Below are 16,245 nucleotides of genomic sequence, written 5' to 3' on the forward strand. Positions count from 1 at the left end.
AAATGTATATCTATTTATATCTGCTAGCCCTTTGAAGTAACACAGACCGTTGTAATATCTAAGACTGTGTTCACCCTCTAAGATCTAATTGCACCCCATTGGGGGACAATATTGCCCCTCTTGAAGAATGCATACTCATTTAGGAAAAAGCTGCCATTTGAACATTTTATAACGTTTATTTTATAAACTAACAATGCATTATGAATATTAACAATTTTTACTCTATAGAAAACAAATTTTAAGGTATAACTACCTTTTTCTCCTTTCCAGTCTTGTTTGTAAGATGACATTGATGTTAAGGAAAGTATTGAGCAATCAGAACTAAGTGTGTGTGTGTGTGTGTGTGTGTGTGTGTGTGTGTGTGTACTATTAAAGTAATTGCAAAACAGTTTTACTAAAATATGAAGAAATGAGAAATCCAGGGTAGTTTTTAAAGCTTTCTTGAAACATACCATTTCCTATATAGACTGGACAAACGTATGGAGATGTACAGAGTTTTAACAATGAAACTAAAATGAGATTATTCTCTTTAAAAAAAAAAAAAAACCCTGCTGAGCTACATAACTTGGTTTTAGTCAGAATCTTGGGTTAATGGGCAATAGTTACAAGCTTTTCATTTTCTGTCCTTGACTTCTTGTAACTGATACTTGGGAGGCTGAAGATTACAAAATTATGGCTATGAAGTCATGCAAATTATAAATGGAATTTTACTCTATGTAGCTAAAAGGACATACAAAGTGCAACTAATAACAAACCTGCAAGATCAACTAGGAGATCTGTCCCTGGTGAAAACATTAAAGAGTAAAAACAAAAAACCAAAAAAGTTTGGGGTTGGGCCTAATCCTTTAGTTAAAAAAAAAAAAAAAAATTATGTGCTTTTAACTAAGACAGAGAGTTACCAAAAACTCACGGCTGGAATCTTTTACATAAAAACGCTGTGAAAAAGTAAGGTGACTCTGTGGCTTTCCTGCTATCAATCCACACCACTTCAGGTGACGAGTACACTGATATCCGCAGTCTACACATCATCAGATAACATAATGAAATTGTGGTTTCCCTGCAAAGTCCAAAAGTCATTTAGTAAATTCCAAATTAAGGACATACCAAGAAAGAAACTGATAAGATGGCTAATACGAATTTGCCAAGACAGGTAAATACTGTCAGCTGAAACTGTGAAGCCGTCAACAATTGCTTGGTGGTCTCCTTGGGAGATGTGTTAGTACTTTAAGCAAGCAGGAGAGACAGATACTGACGCAGGAAAAAACAAAATCCAAAAGCCTATGGGTCAGTTCAGGTACATGGCAGAACAGCTAAAATTTACTGGGAACATCAGCTACAGTTAGGACTTGAAGGATAAATCAACTTCTGATTTAGGTGGAGACCCCAGAAAGTAAATAAACTCAGCTTAGGGTCTCTGGAACCAGTGACCCAGGTGTCCTCTAGAGTAAAGGAAAACAAGCTGGCTTGGGACCTTGCTTAGGACAGCTGTTTCGGGAGCTGTGCTCCTTGCAGATAGCTGAAAGCCGCCTCTGCAAGGAAACTAGCAGTAGAAGCCCGGTGCCCCTGTGGTGCAGATGAAACCTCAGAAGCCTTCGTCTCCTACACTCGAAGCTTCTGAGTCAGGGTGAACTTCAACAGGAAAGTCACTTAGGGGACCTAAAGGGCAATAAGCTGCACATTGCCATTTCCTGAAAATAAATATAGATAAATTGTCACTGTTCCAGATATAACTGCTGGACTGAAACGCATGATTTCTCCTCTCCGTCGTAAAAATAAATTAATTAATTACATTAAAATAAACGTATATCACCCAGGGAAAGCTACTCCTGAGTCCTTCCACCTATCAAAATCGCCTAAGAAAGGTTGAGTCTGACCAAGGGGCGGCGCAGCTTGCAACTTTCGCCAACTCCAGGATGAGGCACCGCATCCTGGTACCAGAGGCTTGGACACCAAAAAGACTTCTCTAGAGTGCAGCAAGACGAGCCACCTGGCTTATACCTATCCCCATCAGCACGAGTCCCACACCTCTCAGTCCCATTCCAGAAATGGAGCTCTCTCAGGACTGGAGACAGGCAGGAGACGTCCCTCCTCAAACAATGCATTCAGCACGAGTTCACATTAAAGATTCAAAAAGAAAGAGGAAAAACACAGAAAGAACCATAACAATAGCAAACATGATTTTTTTAAGTTAAAAAACAAAATGAGTCTCTTACCATCTCTCCTGAGGTTGGCGTTGCGCAAAGCTTTGATGGATGCGCTCTGCGGAGTTGCAGAAGTGTCCCGACAGCTGCAAAAGTTTGCGCAGACTAGAGTGTAGACAAAGATGAGCCGGTGCATTTGGGATCAGCGACTAGAGACAGCGTCGCTCCAAGAAAAAGCCGGGTTCCGCTCCCGGGACCGACGCCGCGCCGCCTTGCGCTCTAGCCGCCTGCGCTAGCCCTGCGCTGGCCCGGGCCGCTGTGTTAATCGCCGAGCTCTCCCCAAACTTCCTGCATGCTGAACTTTCCGAGCGCGTGTGGGTGCCGCACTTCCTTGTGGTGCTGAGTTGATAAACGGTGACGGGACAAACAACAGGTTGACGTTTGTTCGCCCCCTCCGGTGGCCGGCAGCTGCAGCACAGGCTGCAGGGGGCGGGCAGCGCCGAATTCAGCGGGGCAGGCGAGCGGAGCAGCTGCGTTTTCCAGCCTCTGTCGCGGCCCCTAAGAGGCGCTCACTGGGGCTCAGAGCGGCGGCGCGAGCACCTCTGCTGCCCAGTTTCCCAGGCCGGGCCTAAACCTGCTCTGCCACTGAGCATGCCCAGTTTAATCGCCAGCCGGGACTCTTCCCACCGCCCTGAGCTTTACCCTGCTGGCTGGACCTGAAAGGGCTCAGGAAACAGTGGCCAGGAGGAAGTGGGAGAGGGTGGAATCCCAGCACTTCTTCAGAGGTGACTGGCACATCCATCCACAAGCCACAGCTCTCCGCCTTGTTGGTAGTGGGATGTGGGGACGGGGACTGGAGTTGGGAGTGTTTATTTTACAATAACCAAAGTGAGACTCTACTTAGTTAAAATTTCACTGTGTATAGTGAAAAAGTACAATACAAAGGAGCTAAATTCTGAGCTTTTCTTTGAGCTCCCGTCAGTGTGACCTTTGGGTGAGTCAAGGATACCTTTTCAGGGAATAAAATAAAAATAAAAGTATATCACCCAGAGAAAGCTACTCTTGAGTCCCTCCACCTTATCACAAATGCCCTAGAAAAGGTCGAGACTGATGGAGCGATGGCGCAGCTTGCAATTTTCGCGAACTCCAGGATGAGGCACGGCCTTCTGGTACCAGAGAGTATTGGACACCAAAATGCCTTTTCTAGGGTGCAGCAAGATGAGCCACCTATCACACAGGACTGTAGGTGTGATGGGCCATGTGGTGCAGTGTACAATAAGGGCAAGAAGTCTTCACGAGCGTTTTTATATGCACTATATAAAACAGGAAAGGGCAACAGGACAGGGTGGGGTTGAGCAGGGACAGACCGAGCAAAGGGAAGAACGAGAACACTCTTGCTCACTTGCCTTCACAGTCCATAGGAAGAGGCATGGGTCGTTGAGGCTTTTGGGATTCTCCCTACTCTGTCTGGAAGCTCAGCAGTCCAGAGGGGCTGCCTCTGGTTTTGCATCTTGCATCTGGCTGCCCAAGGGACTGTGTTTGGAAAAGGAGTGAGTCCAGACTCGCTGCTCAGTAGCTTTGTCTCCTTGAGCAAATCATCTGATCTTTCAAGACTCAGTTTGTTTATTTGCAGGAGCAGCCATTTTTAATGTGTATGGTTGTGGTGAGAATGATGTGAAAAAATGTTTAGCATGTTGTTTGGTTTGTAGTTGAATCCAAATCCAAATTTTTATAATTTCTCAGCTTCTCGCTCATGAGATCTAGAAGAGAAAATTTTCAGTATTTTTCAAACCTTCCAACCCCTGAAAGTCTGGGGTATGGTAAGTGATATCCATACACAGGGAACTTTAAGTGACTGAGAAGGGCAGGAAGGTCTGGAAAAGATAGCCTTGTCAAGATGTTATACCATCCAACAAGGACTAGGTTACATGTGTCCCTTCGACGTAGTCAAAGATCAACATGTTTCACCTCTATTGACTTTTCGGACTAACATGGTATTTTACAAAATTTAGGTTTGTGCAACCCCATCAAAAAGTGGGCAAAGGATATGAACAGACACTTCTCAAAAGAAGACATTTATGCAGCCAACAGACACATGAAAAAAATGCTCATCATCACTGGCCATCAGAGAAATGCAAATCAAAACCACAATGAGACACCATCTCACACCAGTTAGAATGTCAATCATTAAAAAAATCAGGAAACAACAGGTGCTGGGGCGGATGTGGAGAAATAGGAACACTTTTACACTGTCGGTGGGACTGTAAACTAGTTCAACCATTGTGGAAAACAGTGTGGCAATTCCTCAAGGATCTAGAACTAGAAATACCATTTGACCCTTCCTTCCCACTACTGGCTATATACCCAAAGGATTATAAATCATGCTGCTGTAAAGACACACGCACACGTGTTTATTGCGGCACTATTCACAATAGCAAAGACTTGGAATCAACCCAAATGTCCATCAGTGACAGACTGGATGAAGAAACGTAGCACATATACACCATGGAATACTATGCAGCCATAAAAAAAGATGAGTTTGTGTCCTTTGTAGGGACAAGGATACAGCTGGAAACCATCATTCTCAGCAAACTATCGCAAGAACAGAAAACCAAACGCTGCATGTTCTCACTCATAGGTGGGAATTGAACAATGAGATCACTTGGACACAGGAAGGGGAACATCACACACTGAGGCCTATTGTGGGGAGGGGGGAGGGAGGGATAGCATTAGAAGATCTACCTAATGTAAATGACGAGTTAATGGGTGCAGCACACCAACATGGCACATGTATACATATGTAACAAACCTGCACGTTGTGCACATGTACCCTAGAACTTAAAGTATAATAATAAAAAAAAAAATTATGTTTGTGGGTCATGAAATCAACTTCAATACCAGAATAATGTTTTACATAAATGGATTAGAATACAATAGTATAGAAATTTAATTATCAGGGTTCATTGAAGATATTGTTTTATGAATATTTTGTTTCAGTTACAGGAACACTGCAATATAATAGTTACTTCTTTGGGGTATGATCAAAGAAGTTTGAAAGCCCCTGGAAAAAAGATCTAATTACATTGTTTCAGGATATAGTGAAACTCTGGGAGAGACACTAAGGATCATTGATTCATTCAACAGATATTAATTAAGCATTGGCTTTTCCCCTTGTGCTGTACCCTGGTCTAAAAATCTTAGGGATTAAACTGTGAACAAGAAACAAAGTTCCTAATCTCTTAGAGTTTATATTCTAATGGAGTAAAGGGAACATAAACAAGTAAGTATATAACTGTGTTAATAAGTGAAAAGGGGTGGAGATAAATGGGATAGGCGTAGGGACTGATTGAAATATGTGATACCATTTTTTAGAAATGGTTGGAAATGCTCATTCAATTTCATACTTAGCTTCTGATATGAGACTATAGAAAAACTGAGAAATTTTGCAAATGACTTAATTATGTAATTATGACACGCATCAAGATACTGACTTACTACAAGTATCAAAATGCTAAAATTGTATATTAATATCTTATATAAAATAATGAATTTTAAATAGTCAATGTTGTGTTTTCCAAGATACTAATACTTTGAGCTCCTAAGGCATTGTGAATTCATAATTTCAAATATTGTAGGTAAGAATAGTAAAGGATATCACATATAATCAACATGTTCTTGATCTTTAATGTCAGTAAATATCCAAAATCAACAATAAAACACAAATTAGGCACCTGAACCGAACCAATTATTCTCGACCTGGTTTTAAAATATCTAATAATTCTTACTAGTTAGTTTGATCATATCAACTAAGGTATCATTGTACACAGAATATTATTTAATAAAAAAATTAGTGGGAAAGGTCTGGTACAAAGACAGAAGATAAGATTGTTTCCATTTATTTTTTACTTGTATCTCAGACTCACCAAAATAGTGAATTTACCACTATAATTTGAATGCTTGTAGGTCAATTAGAAGAACATGAGCCAACAAAATGAAATCAGATTTATAAATATTTATTACTATTCAGGCTAACGTAAGTCAACTATTCTATATTTAGCCATTGTTCAATGACACTCATATTACTAAAACAAAAGTAAATCTATTGTGTAAAAGAATTTTTTAAAACGTGAGATCAACTTTTAATAGGTCCATTTATGATGGCATTTATTTCGAACAAATATTCTAGCAATAAGGACTTCATAAAGGGTAGATTAGTATGTGACACTGTTTTTATCATGTGCTGTTTTCAATTCATTAATACGACACAAGAATAGTGTTTTCCATTACATTTTCAAATATCCTTGGCTTCTTTCACTACTCAATAAAAGCCCCAGTGGAAAAGAAATGAAATGTGGCATGACGTTTGAAGCCTTCTCATCTCTGCAAGTGGCTCACCACAGTGCTATTTTTTTTTAACTAAACTTTTACCAGTCTTTGAATTGTAACTTTGTTTTGACAATAGTAGTTATTTTTTGAAGGCTACTCCGTTCAAAGAGAACATTCCTCTGTTGTTCATCCTGCACTCACTAGATCTCAGAGAGAACAAAGCACTATGAAATGACATTCTAATTTTTGCTCTACCGTAGACTATTGAGCTTAGTAAACATTGAACTTTCATGGGACCTTAATACCTCCCTTTAAATTGGGAGTGTTATGGTAGATCACCTTCAATACTTCTTTCAGAATTCTGAATATTTTGTTTTATATAAATCTTGATTTCACTCATAATTTTTTACTGTGTGGTAAATGCGTAGCTTATCATGCCCAGGTACATTTAAAATAGTTGTTAGAAAGTTTGGTTATAAACGAGAATTAAATGTTTCTACAAATTTCAATAAGTTGACGTTTTGAAATGTTATTAACTAATATATACCACAATGAAAGCCAAATGTTAGTTTTCCATCTAACATTAATAGTTACTTTTGCTTTTAAACTTGTATTTTCTTTTAAAGAATCAATTATTCAAATGTATCTAGATGGGAACGTTTTTGTGGTAGAATTAACTAAATAGATGAAATGCAGTTTATTAAAATTATGATATAAGTCTAGAAAAAAGACAACATCGATGATTTAAGACAATTAGTAAAACGATTTTGACCAATGAATTGGCTAGGAAGATCTGGATTCAATTTTGCTTATTTTCAACATTAAAGAAGATAATGTATAAATACACTGGGTGCTAAAGAATGAAATTAAATATTCATAAAATGACAAACTATGGTAATTTTTCTGAATTAGTGCCAAATGACTTTAACAGCCTACAATACCTACAATACCAGCATAGTTACAGAATGTTTTGTAACAAGCGTGTGTAAAATACATTATTATTAAACTACATTGAGTCATCCCTAAGTAGCACACCCTTATCCAAGCCACCCAATGCTTTCCTTTTAACAAACTTACCATTTTTGTAAAACTCTTTTGTGTTTTAACTGACTTTTTTGCCATGTGTATCACATTTATCCTTTTATTTTTATTATTATTAATCATAAAACAGTTCTAAAAATACTTTGTAAGATCTTTTCTTAAAAGCATTACATTCTCTGTGTGTAAAGAGGCAGAAAATGACTCTGAAATTAAATCTTTTGGGAGTACTGAAACTTATTGATTTATTTATTTCAAAGCAGCATTGTCTCTCCTTAATTATTGGTGAAGAAATCCATGACCTGAGTATTGCCTTTCCTCAACAGGCCATGACATTGAGTTTCTTATTATTAGATATTTTTCTTTAAAACTGTAATTTTAGTGGCACACACTAAATGTCTACCATAAAAATACAAGACAATTAGTAGTGATGTTTCCTCCTGCTTGATAAACTGAAATGCAGGCCTATTTCTATTTCTAAGTCTTAACTTGAAGAAAAGTATCATAGTGCATGTCAATACAATCGTAAGTCCAGGTGTTTTCACTTTTTATTACTGTCTATGGCTTATATACATAGTATATATCAATAATGTATGTATATAACCACCACATATTTCTAGCATCCTACATAGCAATGTTAAATACAATTTACCCAGTTATAGTGCTGACACATTTTGAGCAGTAACTTCTAGATTTAATCATTTAATATTGGTTGTAGTTGAGGCTATCAGCTTGACCTGTTGACAAGAAATAGGTTCAATTTGTCAGTCAGATAATCTGTTCTGTCAAGCATTAGTTATCCTTCACTTCATGGAATTAACTAATAATTCAGTTTAACAGAATGAGTCACTTGGTTATTAGTTTGGCATGTAAAAAAAAATCTGTATATCTATAATTTTTCTTCAGATTAGTTGCATTTTTTATTTTCATTTACCCATCTTTGAGCTGCATTATCTAAACTTAAAGTTTCAAAGATGGATATATGCCTATTCTGCAGGATTTCTTCCTTAATTGATCTGGGAGGTCTGCCAGTCTCCTTTAGAATTCTGCACTGTTTATGAGATTGGCTTATATCCAGTTACTCTCACACTTCAAGTTCCCTCTTTCTTTGCTGTTTTTTAAGCAAGAAATTGGTCTTTGAGTCTTTAGATGTTCCTTTCTATGTGTGAGGACTTTAATTCTATAATGAAAATCTTTTTTTATATTTATGCCCCTTGAAGTTCTACATTACACATTTATTCTCCTTTGGAGTTGAACCAATGTTGAATTTATTGCGTTATTTGTAAGATGATATTTAAAACTTGAGGGAATGTTTAACCCTTATTAATCATCTGATTCTTTTTTCCCTACCACTAATTTTGCTCTTCTGATATGTATTCTCCTTCATAAAAAATTGGTTTTAATTGATTGGGATTGGGCCATCTTTTGTGTTCTAAAATCTTCGTTATCATTCAGTACTTCCCTCCTTATATCTAGTCTATGAAAACAAAACAAATTGCACTATGGAAGAGAAAAAAATATTGAATGTGTTGTGTCAAATGAATAATGCAGTTTACTTTTAATAAACTAACTTGTGATAGATAGAAATAAATTACATCATTTCGTACCAACTCTACTATATGAGGGGTGTGTGTGTGTGTGTGTGTGTGTGTGCACGCGCGCCACGAACAATTTGTTTCCTGAGTAGACTGTGAAAGTCTCTGATTGAAAATTTTAAACTTGCCCCAAAAGGGAGATTCTGATCAAGGCTAGACAACATTGACTAGTCACATCAACATAATCTTCTGAGTATTTTTCAGCATTACATACTGATTGACTAATTAAAATGACCCTAAAGTGTAAAATAATGTGGTATCTTTGAAATGTCATAACATAAGTTTCATGATTATACTTTTTATGTTTGAGCATAGAGCAATTTCAAAGCTATGAAGAGCCACCTCCAATTCGAACTGCTTTTTGGCCATTTCGGAGGCAGGAAACACTAAACCTCTCAGAAAGAATGAAATAAATATGCAAGCCTACTGATTTCATGTGGAACAATCAATGAGATGAGATCTCAAGAAAGAACTGGACAAAGTAGAAAACAATTAAAAAGTGACAAAGAAAGGATGTAGGAAACCATAGAAAAGAAGCAGCTTATTTCAAAGTAATGAAGATAAAATTTCCGTCTTAGTGTCTTAAATGGTTCATCTTTTAAATATGTTAAGGTGCCCTACAGAAAGAAAGATGTAGAAACACTAATATGCATACTGTTAAAGCCATAAAACAGTGAATTATCTAGGTGGAAACCATATCTTAAGAACTATGAAGATAGAGGTTTGAGATGAGTGAGTGGGAGTAGGAGATTTGGGGCAGGGGTAACGGGTACAAAGAGACATAGAATTTATCTTTAAGTACTTGAAAATATGAAGATCTATCATATGAAAGAATAAATAAACTGTTCCTCCTTTATAATGTATATGGAACTAATGGAAGGGATTTATTAGAAGACACATTCAAATCAATAGACTATAAAAAAACTAACTTGAGCAGTTTAACAATGAAATAAATTTTGTCTTGAGAGAGGATATTGTTTAACTATTAAAAGCATTACATTGGGAACATCATAAATATAGGGAGTTTTGAAAATGAAGTGCATTTATTGAGGGGAAGTTTTGGAAGACCATAAAAGTTTTTCCAACTGTAGGATTTTGTGATTCTATAACCATGTCTCCCCAAGATTCAGTTTTTGAACAATAATCATATCATATACAATACAACTGGGAATTTGGAGTAGTTCTATTTCAGATTCTTTTCTAGTTTTTAATTATTAGAAGTGTAGTAAGAATTTATTACAGCCTGGCAACATTCTTAATACAGTCTGCAGCATATACAAGGATGATTTAATATTGAGAATAGAAAAATATATGAATTAATTATCCTCTTAATATGGCCAACATCTTGAATAGTGCTATAACAGTAAGAGTAATTTTACTTAATGCAGTACAGTTGTAATTGTTTCTCTAACAGAAAAATCTCAAGAAAGTTGTTGTATTGATTTTTGAGGTTTAACATAACTACAGAAAAATGAAAATACTAAGTCTGATAAAATCTGGTATAATTTCAAAAATATTGTCTCAAAAATAACTTATTCATCAATCCGAAGGAACTACAGCAAAACTGAGGAGCATTCTCTGAGCAGCCAAACTAGATGTTCCAAAGATCATTGTGGAAATTCTGTATACTTCATTCTGTGGAAAACCTGTAAGCCCTAATTCAGAGTCAGCTTTGTCATTTTGTACATAATTTTAATCAACTCTAATAGCTGGTTTCTCCAGTAAGTAGTAAACTAGAAGGTGGAGCATAAAGAATAATAAGGGAGAATTTAGAGCAAGGGAGGATTCTTTTTTTAATGCAGAAAAAAAGAGGAACCAAAAATTGAACATAGTAATTTGAGGATTATTTAAGACTTAAAACATCCTTGTATTATAGAGATATAATTATATATATGGCATGTAATCCATTATATCTATATATACATCCGTGTGTGTGTGCGTGTGTGTGTGTGTGTGTGTGTATCTTATAAATAGCCTTATATATCTCTTTTGGACTCATGGATATTTATAGAATTTTCCACTAATTGAAACATGTAATCATTGTGCTAAATTACAATACATTTAAAATTCCTTTGGCTGTATTCTGTTTAATATGGCAAAGTTTTACATTGTCAAAATGGACATTCACTTTAAAAATACTTGAATGTTAACAATGTGACATAGATGTGTGTGTGTGTATAAGTTAGATCCAATATAAAATGTGTTTAAAAAAAAAAAAAAAAACGTGGCCCAAACTAAACACTCTGGGAATTGAGTGCTTAGTGTCTCATATATCTTATCTAAATATATACAAGATGACTGTTAATTTATATAAGCAATGCTAGAAATGATTTTTCATCAGTGAAATGAATGGTATTAATATATGTGGTTGGTAAGAAGTCAAGCCTGCTGCTATTGGCTGCATGAGGTATAGGAATCAACACAGTCAACAGTTGGATGTCCTTGATGTAGAGCCCAGTTGGACCTGTATCCCTCACTTCACAGAATACCTTGTCTCTCAACCCACTTACAAAGACAGCTGGTCCTACTGCCAGGATACCACCATGTTCGCCTCAGCATGAACCTATCCTGCCAGGTACTGGTTCCAGTGCCTACGCAGACTTAAACTTGCTCCCAGGTGCCAGAGCAGCTGTAAGAACTAGTGATTATTTTATCCTTGTTTACTAATAATATTTATATGTGTGACATATGTGCTACCATTGTAATATAACAGCTGGTAGTAAAGTTTTGGGAAAGAGAACGTTTAGGCATAATCTACCTTGACTGTCAGAAATTCCCAATATTTACCCCCAAAGCTTAGCATTTGCCTCATGGTCACATTGGTTTAGGTCTTTTTACAACACAAACAAGTGTATGTGATAGAAATATAGTAACTACACTGTATAATCAAGGGCAAATATGTCTATTCTTAAATATTATTTCATTGTCTTAAAAACTAACATTATGACCGTCTCCTTTTCTGTTGATCCTGTATAAATATGGAATTATCTGTATTGAAATTATGTTAAACTCCAAGTTTCCAGAAATTTAGAATGCCATAGCGCAAACACAAGAAATTAAAAAGAAACTATGTTCGAAATATATGTAAAAGTCTTTCTCAAAACTGTAAAAGTCTTTTTCAAAAAGGTGTTCCTCCAAACACAAATCTCATAACATATCGTGTTTAAAAAGTTTGTATGACAAATAATTTTCAGAAGTGTTACATAATTTGCCACTGTTCAATCATCACAATGTACATCAATATATTAAAGAATCTGAGAAAGTTGTATTAAAGAATCCTGCTAACTTTGCTTAATTCAACATTTCCCCAATATATTAGACATTAACTCGAGAAATTATGAGTTAGAAAGACATCCAATTTGGACTCATTTGTTAATAGAATGCTGTGGCCAGTATTTGGAGGGGTGCACTGAAACACTAAACCTTATATTTAAGAAGACTGCCAGAAAAGTGAGGGAGGTGAGAACACTGAGACACTACAAGATAATGTGGACTACATGTTAAAATAAACTTTTTGTACAGAAACTGTCATGAGTGTATTTGGCAAATAGTATGCCATATATAATCAGTTCTAAGATGCAGTTGTTTTCTAATTGTAAACAGCTCTGAAATCAGTGTAAATTTTATAGTTGATGGTATCTGTCAAACCCTTTTGGCCAAGTGGCAGTCATGACATAGTTAACATCACTTGATGTCTCAGGTATGATAAAGAAAGCCCATGTATCAAAAAAGATGGGAGGATTGTTAATGGATAAGGAGAAAACTTCAAAGACAATAGTGGATCATTTTTAAAATAAATGCAGTACAGTGTTATCAACACTTTCAATGGACCAGAAAATAACATTATATGGAAAAGCATGGAATTCAATGATTCTCAACCCAAACATGATTCAGGAGAGTTAGATTCTGAATCTGAAGAAGTTTCACCAATACTTAAGCCAATATATTGCGTTAGTCTGTCCTCACACTGCTAATAACCTGAGACTGGGTAATTTATAAGGGAAAGAGGTTGAATTGACTCACAGTTCCACGTGGTTTGGAGGCCTCACAATCATGGCAGAAGGTGAATGAGGAGCAAAGTCATGTTTTACATGGTGGCAGGCAAGAGAGCATGTTCAGGGGAGCTGCCCTATATAAAACCATCAGATCTCATGAGACTTATTCACTATTAGGAGAACAACCTGGGAAAAACCCGCGCCCATGATTAAACTACCTCTCACTGGTTCCCTCCCATGACACATAGGGATTATTACAATTCAAGGTGAGATTTGAGTGGGAACTAGAGCCAAATCATGTCACATTTTCATTTTTATTTATGCATAAGGGTGATTTTTTTAAAGTACATGTAAATAAATATGAAAGAGTTCTTTGAATAAACATAACATTTCTAAAGATAACAAACCTTTGATTAGTTTGAAAGCTTTTTCTTTCTCAAGGATACACAAACTAATGACATGTCTTCAGATTGCATATTAGCTATGTAAAACCATTTTAATTGTCCAATGGATGTTAGACTTCTAAAATATCTATATTGTATCATATTTCTCAAAATAATTCAATAACCCATTTACACTCAATAGTTTTTATTTTCTATGAGATAGATGTGTTTTGAAACTACTTTAATGAGGTCATAAAGAACTTGAACAGATTGAAAGATGTTTATACAGTGACTAAAATATACTTTTCCTTAACTACTTGCAATCTAATTGATTATTTTTTCAGTATGTTGGTTGACACATGCTAGTGATGATAGTGAGAACAATAAAGTTGAGAAAAATACATTAAAGAATTACTGCTGTATGAACTTGAAATTACCTGATCGACTATTGGTTGAAAATCTGATGCATGACTTTTATAACATCTGTGATGAGATTTTTGTCTACGTTGGAGTATTCACTGACTGAAGCTGCCTCCAGATTTTTCTTTCTTTTTTTTTTTTTTTTTCTTTCTCATCACTGGCTGGTGGCTGTGTTATAGTTCAGGATATTTGCTATTCAGTAGCATAAAAGATTATAAACTCAAGAATATATATTCCTTTTAATTTATTACATGTTTTTCTCTTTTATAAATCAGCAGCTTTAACCTTTTTTTCTTTTCATAGGGAGTTATTAAAAATAAGAATCCTACCACATATTAAGGAAGTTATGCTTCAGTGAAATATGACTATAGAATCTATCTTCATCTGTAGGGAAGGTAATGAATTAGCATAAATACCTTCATAATCCGGTATCTCTCCCTCCCCTCTTTTCTAATAAAAATGCAGAGGGAACACTGTGAAGCTCAAGCTGCCTCTAAAGAAAGTAGAGATTTACAGAACATAACCTCACAAGATTTGTTGGTGAATTATGAAGGAAGAAGGACATTTATTTTGAGAATCATGAGCATTATATTTGCTGAGGATTAGAATTTTGTTCTGTGGAGGTGCTACTACCTCCTCATGAGCCACATCTGAACTCAGTCAATCTCAGTAAGAAGAAAATGATTAATTTGTAAAATATTAAATTATCATGATATTTTCACTTTTCTGTCAGTTTTTTCCATTAATGTCAGGTAGCCTATCTTTAGTCTTTATGATTAAAAATGGTAGAAATATATCATATTAAAAATGCAGAGGCCGGGCATGGTGGCTCACATCTGTAATCCCAGCTTTGGGAGGTCGAGGTGGGTAGATCACCTGAGGTCAGGAGTTCGAGACCAGCCTGGCCAACATGGCGTAACCCTGTCTCTACTAAAAATACAAAAATTAGCTAAGCATGGTGGTGCATGCCTGGAATCCCAGCTACTCGAGAGGCTGAGACAGGAGAATCGCTTGCACCTGAGAGGCGGAGGTTGCAGTGAGCCAGGATTGCATCACTGCACTCTCCAGCCTGGGCGACAGAGCAAGACTCCATCTTAAAAAAAAAAGCAGATGTCAGTGTCCTTTAAAATTTGCCTGTCCTTCAAATTTTGTCTCTATTGTATCATTCTAATAAATACATCTACCCAACAAAAAATTATGGGGAAATGTTTGGCACATATGTTAATCCCTTTTCACTATGCAAATAACCTCACTACATTAATGAGCCAAAAATTCATTTTGAAACAATGAGTTATCCAAATTTTATGCTGACATTGGCTATAAGTATTAACATTGGTTTATATGACACATTTTTCTAAGTGGGGTTGGAATTCTATGTTTGTTTAACTGTAGAGAGATCTAGGGGAGGGAAATATATAAAGCAAGAGAAAGAGAGGGAGAGATTTTTGAAGTCAAGTGACATAAAAGCTATGGAAATAAAGTCTTTATCGACAAAGTGTTAAGAGAAGTGCAAATATAAGATGAGTTTTAAGATACTACTATTAAATGAAAGAACAAAGGTGGATGCATATGAAGTAAATCTTGGGAGGATAATGTGTCATAATTAGGATATGAAGGTGTTTCAAAGATGCAGCAGTTAATTGCATGTGAAGCAATGTGGTATGGCATTGGTATAATAGGGCAAAACATGATTGATGGATAAAGCTTGGTCAGCTTTGGGGACAAACCAAGGAGAACCACCAAACATGATCTCAGGTCGCTTATTCAAAGATAACTTTCCTAATCTATAAAATGGGGAAATAACATTATATTAGAGGTTAGTTGTGAGTGTACTTGTCACACAGGAAGCACTAAAAAAGTGAAGGCTACCATTTTAACAGTAAAAGTTAACAGTAAATACATTTTTTTTTTTTTTTTGAGACCGAGTTTCACTCTTATTGCCCAGGCTGGAGTGCAATGGCGTGATCTGGGCTAACTGCAACCTCCTCCTCCCGGGTTCAAGTGATTCTCCTGCCTCAGCCTCCCGAGTAACAGTAAATACAATATTAAGGTGAAAACAGAGCACTTTATTTGGTCACAAAAAACTATTTGACACATGCTCACATGAGCCAAAAAGAGGTTAGAAAATGTGAAGGAGAGAACTGCAAAAGATATTAGAAGTAAACTGAATGGATTGCGGGACCCCAGGAATTAAAAATACGCTCATTAAACCATTTAACTAGCATGTCTTGAATGCCTGCTGTGTGTCAGGTACTCTTCTAGATGCTAGGGATACAGTATCAAACAAAACACCCATGAAACTAGCATTCAAATATGGGCAACAAAGGTAAAATATCTGGCCGTTAAA

The 16,245-nt window shown here is 36.2% G+C and overlaps 1 protein-coding gene across 2 annotated transcripts in view; it reads right to left on the reverse strand.

The window, feature by feature from the left end:
* Nucleotides 1–2,801, reverse strand: part of PDGFD (platelet derived growth factor D) — a 246,930-nt gene extending 244,129 nt beyond the window's left edge. For both annotated transcript variants that reach the window (XM_050758868.1, XM_050758867.1), the window contains exon 1: nucleotides 2,214–2,801. In XM_050758868.1, the coding sequence (XP_050614825.1) occupies nucleotides 2,214–2,337 (124 nt within the window). In that variant the 5' untranslated portion in view covers nucleotides 2,338–2,801. The remainder of the gene's footprint in view (nucleotides 1–2,213) is intronic.
* Nucleotides 2,802–16,245: the final 13,444 nt, after the last annotated feature.

This window comes from Macaca thibetana, chromosome 14, assembly GCF_024542745.1.
Source record: "Macaca thibetana thibetana isolate TM-01 chromosome 14, ASM2454274v1, whole genome shotgun sequence".
NCBI lineage: Eukaryota > Metazoa > Chordata > Mammalia > Primates > Cercopithecidae > Macaca > Macaca thibetana.